The 16,398-nt window shown below is 40.4% G+C and overlaps 1 protein-coding gene across 8 annotated transcripts in view; it reads right to left on the bottom strand.

The window, feature by feature from the left end:
• Lmbr1 (limb development membrane protein 1) overlaps positions 1–16,398 on the bottom strand; it is a 140,162-nt gene that overhangs the window by 51,752 nt on the left and 72,012 nt on the right. For all 8 annotated transcript variants that reach the window (XR_015685617.1, XR_015685618.1, XR_015685615.1 and 5 more), the window contains 2 exon segments: positions 15,640–15,704; positions 5,754–5,826 (listed from right to left, as the gene is read on the bottom strand). Coding sequence is in view for 4 of the 8 variants with exons in the window: in XM_087657917.1 (XP_087514043.1) it covers positions 5,754–5,826; positions 15,640–15,704 (138 nt within the window). In the remaining 4 variants the exon portion in view is untranslated.

Genomic DNA, 16,398 nt, shown 5'->3' with positions numbered 1-16,398 from the left:
GATCATGTGGTTCTGTTCTTTCAGTTTGTTTATATAATGGATCACGTTGATGGTTTTCCGTATATTAAACCATCCCTGCATGCCTGGGATGAAGCCTACTTGATCATGGTGGATGATTGCTTTGATGTACTCTTGGATTAGGTTTGCCAGAATTTTATTGCGTCAATATTCATAAGGAAAATTGGTCTGAAGTTCTCTTTCTTTGTTGTGTCTTTGTGTGGTTTAGGTATAAGAGTAATTGTGGCTTCATAGAAGAAATTCGGTAGTGCTTGTCTGTTTCAATTTTGTGGAATAGTTTGGATAATATTGGTATGAGGTCTTCTATGAAGGTTTGATAGAATTCTGCACTAAACCCGTCTGGACCTGGGCTCTTTTTGATTGGGAGACCTTTAATGACTGCTTCTATTTCCTTAGGAGTTATGGGGTTGTTTAACTGGTTTATCTGTTCCTGATTTAACTTTGGTACCTGGTATCTGTCTAGGAAATTGTCCATTTCCTGCAGATTTTCAAGTTCTGTTGAATATAGGCTTTTGTAGTAGGATCTGATGATTTTTTGAATTTCCTCTGATTCTGTTGTTATGTCTCCCTTCTCATTTCTGATTTTGTTAATTTGGACACACTCTCTGTGTCCTCTGGTAAGTCTGGCTAAGGGTTTATCTATCTTGTTGATTTTCTCAAAGAACCAGCTTTTGGTTCTGTTGATTCTTTGTATGGTCTTTTTTGTTTCTACTTGTTTGATTTCAGCTCTGTGTGATTATTTCCTGCCTGCTACTCCTCCTGGGTGTGTTTGCTTCTTTTTGTTTTAGAGATTTTAGGTGTGCTTTGACTCTCTTTTTGAGAGGGGTTTTTACATATTAAATTCTCAATATTAATCCTCTGTCAGATCTATAGTTGGCAACGTTTCTCTCCCACTCTATGGACTTCTTCTTTACATGTACACCTGATTGCTTCTTTAGGTGTGCAGAAGCTATTTAACTTAAGGAAGTTCCACTTATCAATTGTTGGCGGTAATTCTTTGGCAAATGCAATCCTATACAGGAAGTCCTTTCCTACACCTATATGATGTATGGTATTTCCTGGGTTTTCTTCTAGCAGCTTCAACGTTTCCAGTTTCAAATTTAGTCCTTGACTCCACTTGGAGTTAGTACAAGATGGCAGATATAGCTCTTCTCGGTGGTGGACATCCAGTTTTCCCAGCACCATTTATTGAAGATGCTTTCATTTCTCCAGCTTATCTTTTTGACATCTTTACCAAATATTAAATGGCTGAGGTTACATGTACTCATGTTTGGATCTTAGATTTTGTTCCGTTGGTCTATTTCTGTGACAGTACCATATTGTTTGTATTACTACAGCTGTGTTATTGGTCTTACATCTGGAATGGTGTTCCCTCCAGCACTGACCTCTTCTGTTCAGTATTGTTCTGACTGCCCCAGGTCTTTTGCGATTCCATATGAATTATAAGACAGTTATTTTTATTTCTGTGAAGAATGAGATGGTGATTTTGACTGGGATTGCATTGAATCTATAAATAGCTTTAAGTAAAAATAGTCATTTTCACAATATTAATTCTACCAATCTATGAGCATGGGATGTTGTTCAATTTTTCTAGTGTCTTTATCTTTTTCTTCAAAGGTTTAAATTTTTCATTGTCAAGGTCCTTTATTACCTTGGTAAGGTTTATTCATAGGAATTTTATCTCCTTTGAGACTACTGTGAATAGGAATGTGGTGGCTTGAATAAGAATGCTCCCTATAGGCTAATATATTTGAATTCTTAGCCACCAGTGACTGGAACTATTTTTAAAAAATCAGAAGGCTTAGGAAGTGTATCCTTGTTGAAGACAGTGTGTCACTGCAGGTGGAGTTTGAGGTTTTCAAACCCTGTAGTAGGCCCAGGGGCTTTTGCTGTCCCACTCTCCCAGGCCCTACCCCTGCCTACAGACTAGGAGGTGGCTTAAATTTCCTTGTTTTTACTTATTGTTCCATAAGCCTCAACTCACCACAAAACTCTACACAAAGAACTATAGGTAGCTATGTAAAAGTAACATTTATTCTCATGTGTGATTGTCACCTCCCAGGCTAACTGCTAACCTAGGACTGGTCCTGAAAGCTTCTAGCCTCCTAAACAAACTTATCTACGCCTAGAATGCTTTCACCCTCTGAGATTTACTGCTGAATAAGCTCACCACATCTTTCTAGTTCCTTCTGGTCTCACAGTGCCTGGTTCAACACAGCTGTTCTAGCTCAAGCTCCTGTCCAAGCTGAGTGACTCACGCTGGCTTCTCTCTCTTGGCCTCTGACTAACTTTGGCAATATGCTCTAATCTTCTGGCTCCTTCTCATTCTCTGGCTCATTCGGCCTTCATCTGTGTCTAGCTTGTTCTCTCTAGCCAATGAGTCTCTGTATAACTGTCCCAGCAAAACTGCCTCCTTCCCTCTCTGTGCTGCTCTCTTAAGTAGCTTCCTTTTCCTGTCTCTTCTGGTGAGAATTGAGAAAATCCTATTCTGTCAAATCTTTCTCTGATTAGTCACTTTGTCTGCTACTCAATTAGACATCCTTTCAAGCATGGTGCTGCCTTCTACAAACTAACTTTACCTTCATTGTTTAGAATTAAAACTGTACAATAAGGTTGTATCTATATTATAGCCAGGGGGATTAAAAGTGTGTGCTAAAGACTGAGCCACACCAAAACTAGAAAAGTTGTCTTTCTCAGTGAATAATACAATCTCAGGATTCAGTGTGATCAAATGTCCTGTAACACAACTAAGTCGTGCTGAGAGTGGAAGAACAGTCCTCCCCAGAGAAAAACAGTCCTCCCCAGAGAAAAGCAGGCTGACTGGTTAATCCAACACCAAACCATCAGCCCTGAAAACATACATATAAGTGACATCATATGGTCTGAATAGGTTGTATTTATGAATATATGTATATATACACATGTATGTAACAGCAATTAATGAAAAATAGCCATGAATTTGAAAGAGCAAGGGGGGGTAATATGGGAGGGTTTGGAGTAAGGAAAGAAAAGAGGAAAAGAATCATAATGTCAAAAGGCAAAAGAAGTAATTTAAAAAGAAAAATCATCCAAAGACTTTAAAGTAAAACTTAAGGAAAGGTAACATATTAGTAGGAAGAGCAGCCAGATAATAAGGAATAAGCACAAATTAGGAAAAGCAGCCAAGGCTTGGGCTTCACCAAATATGGCACAGCCCCAGAACAAAGCAGGCTCCATTTCTAATCTACCAGTCAATGTGGCTTGAGCAAAAAAAGTTCAGCTATAAGACTGTATATATGAGGGTGAAGGCTACTGAGAGAGTGGCATGCTGCATCTCTGTTGAAGGACTGCAGAAAGTGGGAAATGATAAGAAAAGAGTTGAAGAAACAGGAAGGTTAGCTAGGAGTGTAGATGCCTGAGTGTAAGGCATCAGATCACTGCAGAGCACAAGACCAAGATGTTACAGACAGATAGAACACCATAACAGAAGTCCATGACACTTCCCAAAACACTGGAAAGGCTATAATAACAAGCATAGAAAAATCATAGATCAGAAAGAGTCATCAGAAAAGAGAGTTCTAGGGAACAAGGAGCTACTATCCAGGAGAAGCTGGAACGGCCTGCTAGCAGAAATGGCAGGACTACAAGAGGTCAAAGTGTTAGAGAAGAGAAGAGGAGTGAGCAGGACTCCAGGAGAAAGGACTGACTGACTGACTGCACGTAGGAAAGAGTTCAACAGTGCTGCACACTCCCCCAGAGTAGAGCTAAGCTGTGAGGTACTAGGCACTAGGGACACACGGCAGTGAAGAGAGCACAAAGGAGACTGAAGGTGTAGAAGTCACAAGTGGATTGATTACAGGAGCCAGGGAACAAGAAATCCTAGACGGCAATAAGATACTTAGAAACATAGAGTCAGGAGTCCAAACACTGGACTCATCTGTGCTCACCAGTCAGAGAATGAGGGCTAAGTACACCCTTTTCTTTGAACCTCCAGGCAGCATTTGAAGGAGGTTATGGGAGGAACACAAGGGGTAGAGTTCTGCCAGGATTGCATGGAACTCAGATCTCTGTGTAGAACTCTGTGGATCCCTCCTACTCTCTTATGTGTTTGGACACTAAGACTTTTTCATTTTTAGTCTTTCTTCTCCATCAGTCAACTAGTGTATCATCTTGAAATAGTCTTAATTCATCTGCACCACATCGAATGCAAAACCAGGGCTGGTGTTTAGAAAGTGGACAGGCTGAGAACAGGATGGCTTCCTTAGGGCACTGACCCTATACCCAAACACAGCTTTACTATTTCATTAACATGGCTTATGAAAAAGAACAAAACCACTCAACACTTTACACAGCAGCACTTTCAAGTATCAGAGAACACTGGAGAAGCCAGTGAGGCATTCCATGTTTCAGTTATACTAAGACATTTAAAAAGACATGGGAATTCCATGCCAGTACAGAGAGCTGGCTACAACATGCCATGCTACCTTCAAGGTGAAACAAGTCCTAGCCCCACAGCAAAGTCCTTCTTACCACCAGTCAATTATAGGGTCCGTCTAGAGCACTGAAAGGATGCACTAGAGAAAACACATGCCCCAAAGCTGCCTGTAATAATACCCCACAGCCCACACACTAATGCACCATTAGTAAAATGCCACCATCAATTCCACACACCAGCAGCATGACCATATCTTTAGAGTCTAATGCTCTTGCTGTTTTACAATTCTTCCCAGAGCAAGGGTAAAACATACTTTTGGTTATAATTTAAAATATAAAATACTTGCAACAGCAAAATGCATTTAACATTATACCATATATAATAAAATCCCTAAGAGGTTTAACTTACTAAAGACATACTTCTACTTTTTCCTAAAATTAGCAAATCATTGGGGTGGGAGAGATAGCTCAGTGGTTCAAAGCACGGCTTGCTCTTCCAGAGGACCCAGGTTTGATTCTTAGCACCCAAATAACAGCTCACACCGTCTCTATCTCTAGTTCCAAGAAATCATATGGCTTCTTCTGTCATCCATGGGCACTGTGTTACAGGACACAGACACACATGCAGCCAAAATACTCATATGTAACAAATACTTGTTTAAAGTTTAAAACAGCAAACCACCAAATGTTCTTTTCTTCTTGCTTCTTCTACTCTATGGATGTTAACCAATAAGCAACAAAAGCTTACAATCTTAATACAGTCAAATGTCAACTTGGTCTTAGAATCATTTATATAATAAATAATTCAGCCTATTAGTTTCTATCTGAAATAGTCCACAGTGGACAAACATGGCAACACTCTATAAAAGAGTTTCCCTAAAATAATTTCAAAGGCAATTTGACAAGTAGAATAGGTCCAATGGTGAAGGACTTACCAAGGCTTACCAAGTCTGGTATAAAAGTCACCTGATCCGACACTGTTCCCGAGGACCTTCAACTCTCGGCAGGAAGAAAACAAGCAGGCCCAGGTCACTGGGGCAGTGTGCAGACCTTTGGACTGCAGATGTCCAAGGAGATACTGTAGAAGTCTGAGGACCCCAGGGGCCACTACCTCCAAGGACACTAGTCCTCTGGCCCTGGCCCACCTGCCTCTAATTTTCACAGGCTCCCTGTGTCAGGAAGGTCCTTTGTCACTTACAAGCCTTAGAGAGGGTTATATTTCCATTCTTCAATTGTCTGTCTCTGTTGAATCAAAGAAGCTTTCTACCTGATCTAACTATGTAACACACATACCGTGTAATCTAACTATGTGACACACATACCGTGCAGTCTTCTCTGGAGCGCTTCTTCTTCTAGAGTAATCATATAAATTTGTTCATCCAGGTCTTCAAGAATCTAAATTGAAAAATAAACCACTCAATAACACAGTGTGACACACTCATGTTTATGACACCTCGGGCTCTCCAACCTATCATTTTTAGGACCATATGTTGTATTGACTCAAATAACTAAGACCCTAAAATTAAAATCTAATTCATGAAAATTTGAGTATATTTTACAATCTTTATTTTTAATACATTTATGTTTTTCTATTTTAGTACTAACCAAATTCTTCAAAACTTGATATAACATGCATCTAAATTGGATATTTTAAGGCTTAAGGGATTACACTTTGTAGCATTCTCAGGGGCTAACAGGGGCATGAATTTTAAACAGAGAGACACACAGCATATATATCTTTATGCACAAGCTATTATTTTAGAGCTAAAAGGAAGAAACCATCTAGTATATTTGTCTCCTGTGTGTTTTTTTTAAACCTACTTTCTAAGTCAAAAATCTGTAAGGTAGAGGCTGGAGAGATGGCTCAGTGGTTATGAGCACTGGTTGCTTTTTCAAAGGCCTATGCTGGCTTCTCATCAGGCACAAGCCAACTCGCAGCCATGTGTAGACTAGCGTCATCTCCATGGCAAGTCCTAGACCAGCAAGAATACACACTGGGACCCTGTCTTAAAATTAAAACAAAAAACAATAAAAATAAAACAAAACAAAAACCCCATAAACTGTATCAGAGATGCACAGGACATCCTGTTTTTGGTTCAGTTCGGTTCGGTTTGGTTTTTTAAACTAGATACAGTTAAGTACTTCCATAGGTACTGGAAGCTCAGGCCATAAAATCCACTCAAGACATAGCCCTAAAGAAGTATCGTGTTTATAGACACTCAACTGCAGGGAAAAGCTCTCATCAATCACCATCTGGTGGGATAGTGTCTCTACTGTCTCAAAGCTGGTAAAACCTAAAACGTCTATTCAGTTCTGGACTTATTAACCTACTGTCCTATGAAAAGACTCCTGGCACTGAAGGAAGTATGAAAGTTAACAGCAGTGCTCTCTCTCTCTCACTCAAGCCCAAGTTACTGATTCCAGGAAAGCAATAAGATGGGCAGAGTTACTAGAGAAAAGTAAGGATGGTATAACTACTTCTGTGTACCTGCCAACTTGACAAGTTGCTCTAAAATTATGTGGTCCCCATCTGAAAACATTCATAAAGCAATCCACAGCTTTCATCCTTTCACAAGTTTCTACCATCCCTTCACCTGACATGAAGCTTCTACCAAATAGAGGTGCAACTAGATCCACAGTGGGAGTAATAGAACAATAAAAACAAAATAAATAAGCAGAAGTAGATAATAAACAATGACACAGGATGACCATCACATGAGGGGAGGAAGGGGAAGGAAACCTCTCAAGAGACCTTACTAAGGCTGAGAAACACCACATGCTAGAAATCATGAGGTCATCAGTGGGCGTGGTCTATGATGAGATCAACTGGATAACCAATGGAGTGCAACTCAAAATTGTGACTCTTGGGGGTGGGAACAAGAACTCTTGTTGTTTTCTATCACTTTCCACTATTTGAATTAAATTGGATTTCCTTTTTGAGAGTAAATGACTGATAATGCTAACCATAGCTGAGTGACTACAGGATCTCAGAGGTGTGCCATGTGCCTCTGAGTATCCCAGCACTTCCTACCCTAAGAAGCAAAAGCTTCATGGAGAAATTCCAAGTGCCTTCAGGGTCTTGGCTCATTCCTATGGTGGACTAACAGGAATTCAGTCATGGGCACCCATGGAGACAGCAACCAAGAATTCCACACAGTAACTTTGAGGTTAAAATAAATGTCAAAACTGAGGCTTAAAGTCAGCAAAAGTCAGAGGGAAAAAGTACTTCTAACTGAGGAGAAAGAACATTCAGTCTATGTTTCTGGTGGCTATAATACCACATCTGATGATAGCCAAAACTATAAGAGGAGAGCAGACACTTTAGGCAGAGAAAGCCATGTGCAAACACAGAGGTAGAGAGGAGGCAAGTTCATGCAAAGGAAATTGCTTGTCTGGAACTCATAAAGGACTAGAAGATAGTGGTCTGGATGCTGGGTTCCGGATTCAAACTTACATTTACTTGGCTCTGTGTCCAGCTACTCAGACTCCCTGGACCAGAGCCAATTGCGTACCTAGAAAATCAGACTACCATCACCCAACACCCACGTGACTTGTCAACAAGATGAAATGAGGCACTGAAGCTCCCGGAAGGGGCGGCACAGGTCTTCCTGGTTGCTGCCGCTGCAGAGAGCCCGTGGGCAGCACCCCACGAGCGAACTTGAGCCTCGGGACCACAGGTAAGACCAAATTTTGTGCTGCAAGAAAGCTGCCTGGTGAACTCAAGACACAGGCCCACAGGAACAGCTGAAGACCTGTAGAGAGGAAAAACTACACGCCGGAAAGCAGAACACTCTGTCCCCATAACTGACTGAAAGAGAGGAAAACAGGTCTACAGCACTCCTGACACACAGGCTTATAGGACAGTCTAGCCACTGTCAGAAATAGCAGAACAAAGTAACACTAGAGATAATCTGATGGCGAGAGGCAAGCGCAGGAACCCAAGCAACAGAAACCAAGACTACAAGGCACCATCGGAGCCCAATTCTCCCATCAAAACAAACATGGAATATCCAAACACACCAGAAAAGCAAGATCTAGTTCCAAAATCATTTTTGATCATGATGCTGGAGGACTTTAAGAAAGACATGAAGAACTCCCTTAGAGAACAAGTAGAAGCCTACAGAGAGGAATCGCAAAAATGCCTGAAAGAATCGCAAAAATCCCTGAAAGAATTCCAGGAAAACATAAATAAACAAGTAGAAGCCCATAGAGAGGAGACACAAAAATCCCTGAAAGAATTCCAGGAAAACACAATCAAACAGTTGAAGGAATTAAAAATGGAAATAGAAGCAATCAAGAAAGAACACATGGAAACAACCCTGGATATAGAAAACTAAAAGAAGAGACAAGGAGCTGTAGATACAAGCTTCACCAACAGAATACAAGAGATGGAAGAGAGAATCTCAGGAGCAGAAGATTCCATAGAAATCATTGACTCAACTGTCAAAGATAATGTAAAGCGGAAAAAGCTACTGGTCCAAAACATACAGGAAATCCAGGACTCAATGAGAAGATCAAACCTAAGGATAATAGGCATAGAAGAGAGTGAAGACTCCCAGCTCAAAGGACCAGTAAATATCTTCAACAAAATCATAGAAGAAAACTTCCCTAACCTAAAAAACGAGATACCCATAGGCATACAAGAAGCCTACAGAACTCCAAATAGATTGGACCAGAAAAGAAACACCTCCCGTCACAAAATTGTCAAAACACCAAACGCACAAAATAAAGAAAGAATATTAAAAGCAGTAAGGGAAAAAGGTCAAGTAACATATAAAGGGAGACCTATCAGAATCACACCAGACTTCTCGCCAGAAACTATGAAGGCCAGAAGATCCTGGACTGATGTCATACAGACCCTAAGAGAACACAAATGCCAGCCCAGGTTACTGTATCCAGCAAAACTCTCAATTAACATTGATGGAGAAACCAAGATATTCCATGACAAAACCAAATTTATACAATATCTTTCTACAAATCCAGCACTACAAAGGATAATAAATGGTAAAGCCCAACATAAGGAGGCAAGCTATACCCTAGAAGAAGCAAGAAACTAATCGTCTTGGCAACAAAACAAAGAGAATGAAAGCACACAAACATAACCTCACATCCAAATATGAATATAAAGGGAAACAATAATCACTATTCCTTAATATCTCTCAATATCAATGGCCTCAACTCCCCAATAAAAAGACATAGATTAACAAACTGGATACGCAACGAGGACCCTGCATTCTGCTGCCTACAGGAAACACACCTCAGAGACAAAGACAGACACTACCTCAGAGTGAAAGGCTGGAAAACAACTTTCCAAGCAAATGGTCAGAAGAAGCAAGCTGGAGTAGCCATTCTAATATCAAATAAAATCAATTTCCAACTAAAAGTCATCAAAAAAGATAAGGAAGGACACTTCATATTCATCAAAGGAAAAATCCACCAAGATGAACTCTCAATCCTAAATATCTATGCCCCAAATACAAGGGCACCTACATACGTAAAAGAAACCTTACTAAAGCTCAAAACACACATTGCACCTCACACAATAATAGTGGGAGATTTCAACACCCCACTCTCATCAATGGACAGATCATGGAAACAGAAATTAAACAGTGATGTCGACAGACTAAGAGAAGTCATGAGCCAAATGGACTTAACGGATATTTATAGAACATTCTATCCTAAAGCAAAAGGATATACCTTCTTCTCAGCTCCTCATGGTACTTTCTCCAAAACTGACCATATAATTGGTCAAAAAACGGGCCTCAACAGGTACAGAAAGATAGAAATAATCCCATGCGTGCTATCGGACCACCACGGCCTAAAACTGGTCTTCAATAACAGTAAGGGAAGAATGCTCACATATACGTGGAAATTGAACAATGCTCTACTCAATGATAACCTGGTCAAGGAAGAAATAAAGAAAGAAATTAAAAACTTTTTAGAATTTAATGAAAATGAAGATACAACATACCCAAACTTATGGGACACAATGAAAGCTGTGCTAAGAGGAAAACTCATAGCGCTGAGTGCCTGCAGAAAGAAAGAGGAAAGAGCATATGTCAGCAGCTTGACAGCACACCTAAAAGCTCTAGAACAAAAAGAAGCAAATACACCCAGGAGGAGTAGAAGGCAGGAAATAATCAAACTCAGAGCTGAAATCAACCAAGTAGAAACAAAAAGGACCACAGAAAGAATCAACAGAACCAAAAGTTGGTTCTTTGAGAAAATCAACAAGATAGATAAACCCTTAGCCAGACTAACGAGAGGACACAGAGAGTGTGTCCAAATTAACAAAATCAGAAATGAAAAGGGAGACATAACTACAGATTCAGAGGAAATTCAAAAAATCATCAGATCTTACTATAAAAACCTATATTCAACAAAATTTGAAAATCTTCAGGAAATGGACAATTTCCTAGACAGATACCAGGTATCGAAGTTAAATCAGGAACAGATAAACCAGTTAAACAACCCCATAACTCCTAAGGAAATAGAAGCAGTCATTAAAGGTCTCCCAACCAAAAAGAGCCCAGGTCCAGACGGGTTTAGTGCAGAATTCTATCAAACCTTCATAGAAGACCTCATACCAATATTATCCAAACTATTCCACAAAATTGAAACAGATGGAGCACTACCGAATTCCTTCTACGAAGCCACAGTTACTCTTATACCTAAACCACACAAAGACACAACAAAGAAAGAGAACTTCAGACCAATTTCCCTTATGAATATCGACGCAAAAATACTCAATAAAATTCTGGCAAACCGAATTCAAGAGCACATCAAAACAATCATCCACCATGATCAAGTAGGCTTCATCCCAGGCATGCAGGGATGGTTTAATATACGGAAAACCATCAACGTGATCCATTATATAAACAAACTGAAAGAACAGAACCACATGATCATTTCATTAGATGCTGAGAAAGCATTTGACAAAATTCAACACCCCTTCATGATAAAAGTCCTGGAAAGAATAGGAATTCAAGGCCCATACCCAAACATAGTAAAAGCCATATACAGCAAACCAGTTGCTAACATTAAACTAAATGGAGAGAAACTTGAAGCAATCCCACTAAAATCAGGGACTAGACAAGGCTGCCCACTCTCTCCCTACTTATTCAATATAGTTCTTGAAGTTCTAGCCAGAGCAATCAGACAACAAAAGGAGATCAAGGGGATACAGATCGGAAAAGAAGAGGTCAAAATATCACTATTTGCAGATGACATGATAGTATATTTAAGTGATCCCAAAAGTTCCACCAGAGAACTACTAAAGCTGATAAACAACTTCAGCAAAGTGGCTGGGTATAAAATTAACTCAAATTAATCAGTTGCCTTCCTCTATACAAAAGAGAAACAAGCCGAGAAAGAAATTAGGGAAACGACACCCTTCATAATAGACCCAAATAATATAAAGTACCTTGGTGTGACTTTAACCAAGCAAGTAAAAGATCTGTACAATAAGAACTTCAAGACACTGAGGAAAGAAATTGAAGAAGACCTCAGAAGATGGAAAGATCTCCCATGCTCATGGATTGGCAGGATTAATATAGTAAAAATGGCCATTTTACCAAAAGCAATCTACAGATTCAATGCAATCCCCATCAAAATACCAATCCAATTCTTCAAAGAGTTAGACAGAACAATTTGCAAATTCATCTGGAATAACAAAAAACCCAGGATAGCTAAAGCTATCCTCAACAATAAAAGGACTTCAGGGGGAATCACTATCCCTGAACTCAAGCAGTATTACAGAGCAATAGTGATAAAAACTGCATGGTATTGGTACAGAGACAGACAGATAGACCAATGGAATAGAATTGAAGACCCAGAAATGAACCCACACACCTATGGTCACTTGATTTTTGACAAAGGAGCCAAAACCATCCAATGGAAAAAAGATAGCATTTTCAGCAAATGGTGCTGGTTCAACTGGAGGGCAACATGTAGAAGAATGCAGATCGATCCATGCTTATCACCCTGTACAAAGCTTAAGTCCAAGTGGATCAAGGACCTCCACATCAAACCAGACACACTCAAACTAATAGAAGAAAAACTAGGGAAGCATCTGGAACACATGGGCACTGGAAAAAATTTCCTGAACAAAACACCAATGGCTTATGCTCTAAGATCAAGAATCGACAAATGGGATCTCATAAAACTGCAAAGCTTCTGTAAGGCAAAGGACACTGTGGTTAGGACAAAACGGCAACCAACAGATTGGGAAAAGATCTTTACCAATCCTACAACAGATAGAGGCCTTATATCCAAAATATACAAAGAACTCAAGAAGTTAGACCGCAGGGAAACAAATAACTCTATTAAAAAATGGGGTTCAGAGCTAAACAAAGAATTCACAGCTGAGGAATGCCGAATGGCTGAGAAACACCTAAAGAAATGTTCAACATCTTTAGTCATAAGGGAAATGCAAATCAAAACAACCCTGAGATTTCACCTCACACCAGTGAGAATGGCTAAGATCAAAAACTCAGGTGACAGCAGATGCTGGCGAGGATGTGGAGAAAGAGGAACACTCCTCCATTGTTGGTGGGATTGCAGACTGGTAAAACCATTCTGGAAATCAGTCTGGAGGTTCCTCAGAAAATTGGACACTGAACTGCCTGAGGATCCAGCTATACCTCTCTTGGGCATATACCCAAAAGATGCCTCAACATATAAAAAAGACACGTGCTCCACTATGTTCTTCGCAGCCTTATTTATAGTAGCCAGAAAATGGAAAGAACCCAGATGCCCTTCAACAGAGGAATGGATACAGAAAATGTGGTACATCTACACAATGGAATATTACTCAGCTATCAAAAACAACGAGTTTATGAAATTCGTAGGCAAATGGTTGGAACTGGAAAACATCATCCTGAGTGAGCTAACCCAATCACAGAAAGACATACATGGTATGCACTCATTGATAAGTGGCTATTAGCCCAAATGCTTGAATTACCCTAGATCCCTAGAACAAACGAAACTCAAGACGGATGATCAAAATGTGAATGCTTCACTCCTTCTTTAAATGAGGAAAAAGAATACCCTTGGCAGGGAAGGGAGAGGCAAAGATTAAAACAGAGACTGAAGGAACACCCATTCAGAGCCTGCCCCACATGTGGCCCATACATATACAGCCACCCAATTAGACAAGATGGATGAAGCAAAGAAGTGCAGACCGACAGGAGCCGGATGTAGATCGCTCCTGAGAGACACAGCCAGAATACAGCAAATACAGAGGCGAATGCCAGCAGCAAACCACTGAACTGAGAATAGGTCCCCTGTTGAAGAAATCAGAGAAAGAACTGGAAGAGCTTGAAGGGGCTCGAGACCCCAAAAGTACAACAATGCCAAGCAACCAGAGCTTCCAGGGACTAAGCCACTACCTAAAGACTATACATGGACTGACCCTGGACTCTGACCCCATATGTAGCAATGAATATCCTAGTAAGAGCACCAGTGGAAGGGGAAGCCCTGGGTCCTGCTAAGACTGAACCCCCAGTGAACTAGTCTATGGGGGGAGGGTGGCAATGGGGGGAGGGTTGGGAGGGGAACACCCATAAGGAAGGGGAGGGGGAGGGGGATGTTTGCCCGGAAACCGGGAAAGGGAATAACATTCGAAATGTATATAAGAAATACTCAAGTTAATAAAAAAAAAAAAAAAAAAAAAAAAAAGATGAAATGAAACTGAATGTCACATACAGCACTTAGAACCAGTATGGGGCAGGTGAATAATTACTCAGTAACTAACCACTGTTACTGGATGTTAGGTAAAAGAAAAGAGTAAAGACAAGTAAAGTTGTGGAAGTGTTGTTAATAAGGCAACATGGGGGACAAGTGACTCAGAAATGTGTTGCTTTATAAATGAGGTGGGGCTGGCAGCGATGTACTAAGTCAACAGCACTTAGATTATAATGGCTTCCTATCCTCTAAGTGCCATCTGTAGATGAGGTGCAGCTGACAGAGAAGGTCCGGAGCACAGGGCAGAGTAATAACAAGGCCTTAGACCATGAACGGAAATTGAAAACTTGTCGACAGAAAGGAAAAAAAAAAAAAAACAGAGAAATAGAGAAAACTAAACAAATCTAGTATCACAAAACCTCTTTTAGAGGGAACTGAATGAGAGAATGTAACTTTCAAAATAAAACAATGAGTTTACTGAAAGAGCATCTACCATATTGTCTCAGTATGTCCCCATAATGAAATCACCACAAAGGGAGGACAGACACATGGTCAAAATGGCTCAGCAGGTAACTCTGGTCAGGTACAAGCCATTAACACCAGTAACTGTAGAGAAGGCATGCAATGGTGACCACAATGGTGTCTGAACGTCCCTCCAAGAGCCTGCTGGAGCTGTGGCAGGTAAGCAGCAGTGCAGACAGAGCAAGCCCAAAAGGGACAGGCAGACGCTGTGCACGCAGCAAGGCAACTTCACACTGTTATGACAGTCTGTGAAGGAGGAAGAGTGGGCAACACATAACGCTGGGAGCCCAAACATGTAGATATCTGAGGCTGAGTTTGTAGGCAGTGAGGAGTCAGGGGAGTAACTTAAATGACAGATCTTCTAGGCATAGCTAAGAAGTTATTATCTGTAGAAATAGTTCACAGACCCAAAAGACAGGAACAGATATTACTACCCACTAAAAGTCATTTTAAAATAAATATATAACATTTCTAAGAGGTAAAATATAATCCAAACACAATGTACATATTTTCAGAAACCGATCTATAAATGAAACCATAGATACGAGCAATTTTGCATCTGTCTCTGTTTTATGTGTGTTTAGGGCATCTGGTTGATTTATTTGTTTTAGCTGTAGACAGCTGTGTCCCAAATAGCCATGAACTCACAATCCCCAAGCCTCTCCTATCCTAGAATCAGAGGCATCCATATCCCAGTCAGCTATGTGATTGACTTTGAAACAGATACCATCACAGTTGGATGCAGAGCAGTGAACACACAGATACTTACAGGTGCCTGAAAAATCTGTCTTGAGATTTTCTATGCAAACTTTACTTAAGTGCATGTACTTAGTATTTTAAAAAGGAAAAACAGACTTTCTTTCCAACGATTAAAAACTTAATTTTAAAACATTAAAAAAATATGAATAAACCAAGGAAAATACTGTCCTCAGCTTTTTAAATATTTTTACATAACCAAAAATACAAGCATAAGTATTTAGCAAATACAAATAAAATACTTACCGCAGGCTTCACCAGCAACTGGCCCATCACTGTGAACATACGGGACAGGCCAACTGGGGTACACACTGTAGAAATGAGGTGACTGGTGAGAAAGAGGTCCTCAGTATGCAAAGCCAGGCAAAGCAGCCTAAGGAGATGAGCTTCTCCAGGTACTTTGTCAGAGGCCCTTCGACTCCCCCAGTGGAAAGCCCAGGCCGCGTGAGGGCAGGTATACCACAGGGACTGTGATAACAAACAGTGGCTATAATGGCCAAGATCCTACGGAAGGAACACTCTCTGCTTAAAATCAGCAGATCCAGAGAAAGCACACACACTGCTTCAGCTGTGGGGACTGAGAGCCAAGTGACTGTAAAAGTGACAGCCACAGTCCCAAGTCCTCTGAACGACATTTGACAACTTAAACTGTCCCTGAAACAGAGTGTGGTGCCTTCAGTGAAACCAAGCAGATCTGAAAATAAAAACCACAAATTCATCAAACAGAATTGTATTCCTGCCATTTAAAGTAACCCAGTGTTATGCTTGGACTAGAAGAGGATGTAAAGAATGAGCACACGGTGGGGGCTGGGAGGGGACATGGATAGTGTCAGGAGTTCTGTGGTACATGTGTGGATGTGTGTATGCTTGTGTGTCTTCAGCCCAGTGTAAAAGGCTTTCCTTAGTGAACAAAGCACCCAATTATTTCACGGTTCTGTTTATTAAAATCCATTTAGAACAGTAAAAAAAGGGGCCAACTCAAAAACCAGCCTCCATCATTAAGGG

The sequence above is a fragment of the Rattus norvegicus genome, chromosome 4 (genome assembly GCF_021556685.1).
Source record: "Rattus norvegicus strain SHRSP/BbbUtx chromosome 4, alternate assembly SHRSP_T2T, whole genome shotgun sequence".
Taxonomy (NCBI): Eukaryota; Metazoa; Chordata; class Mammalia; order Rodentia; family Muridae; genus Rattus; species Rattus norvegicus.
The sequence above is the reverse complement of the archived record's forward strand: the minus strand, read 5'-3'. Positions and strand labels throughout refer to the sequence as shown.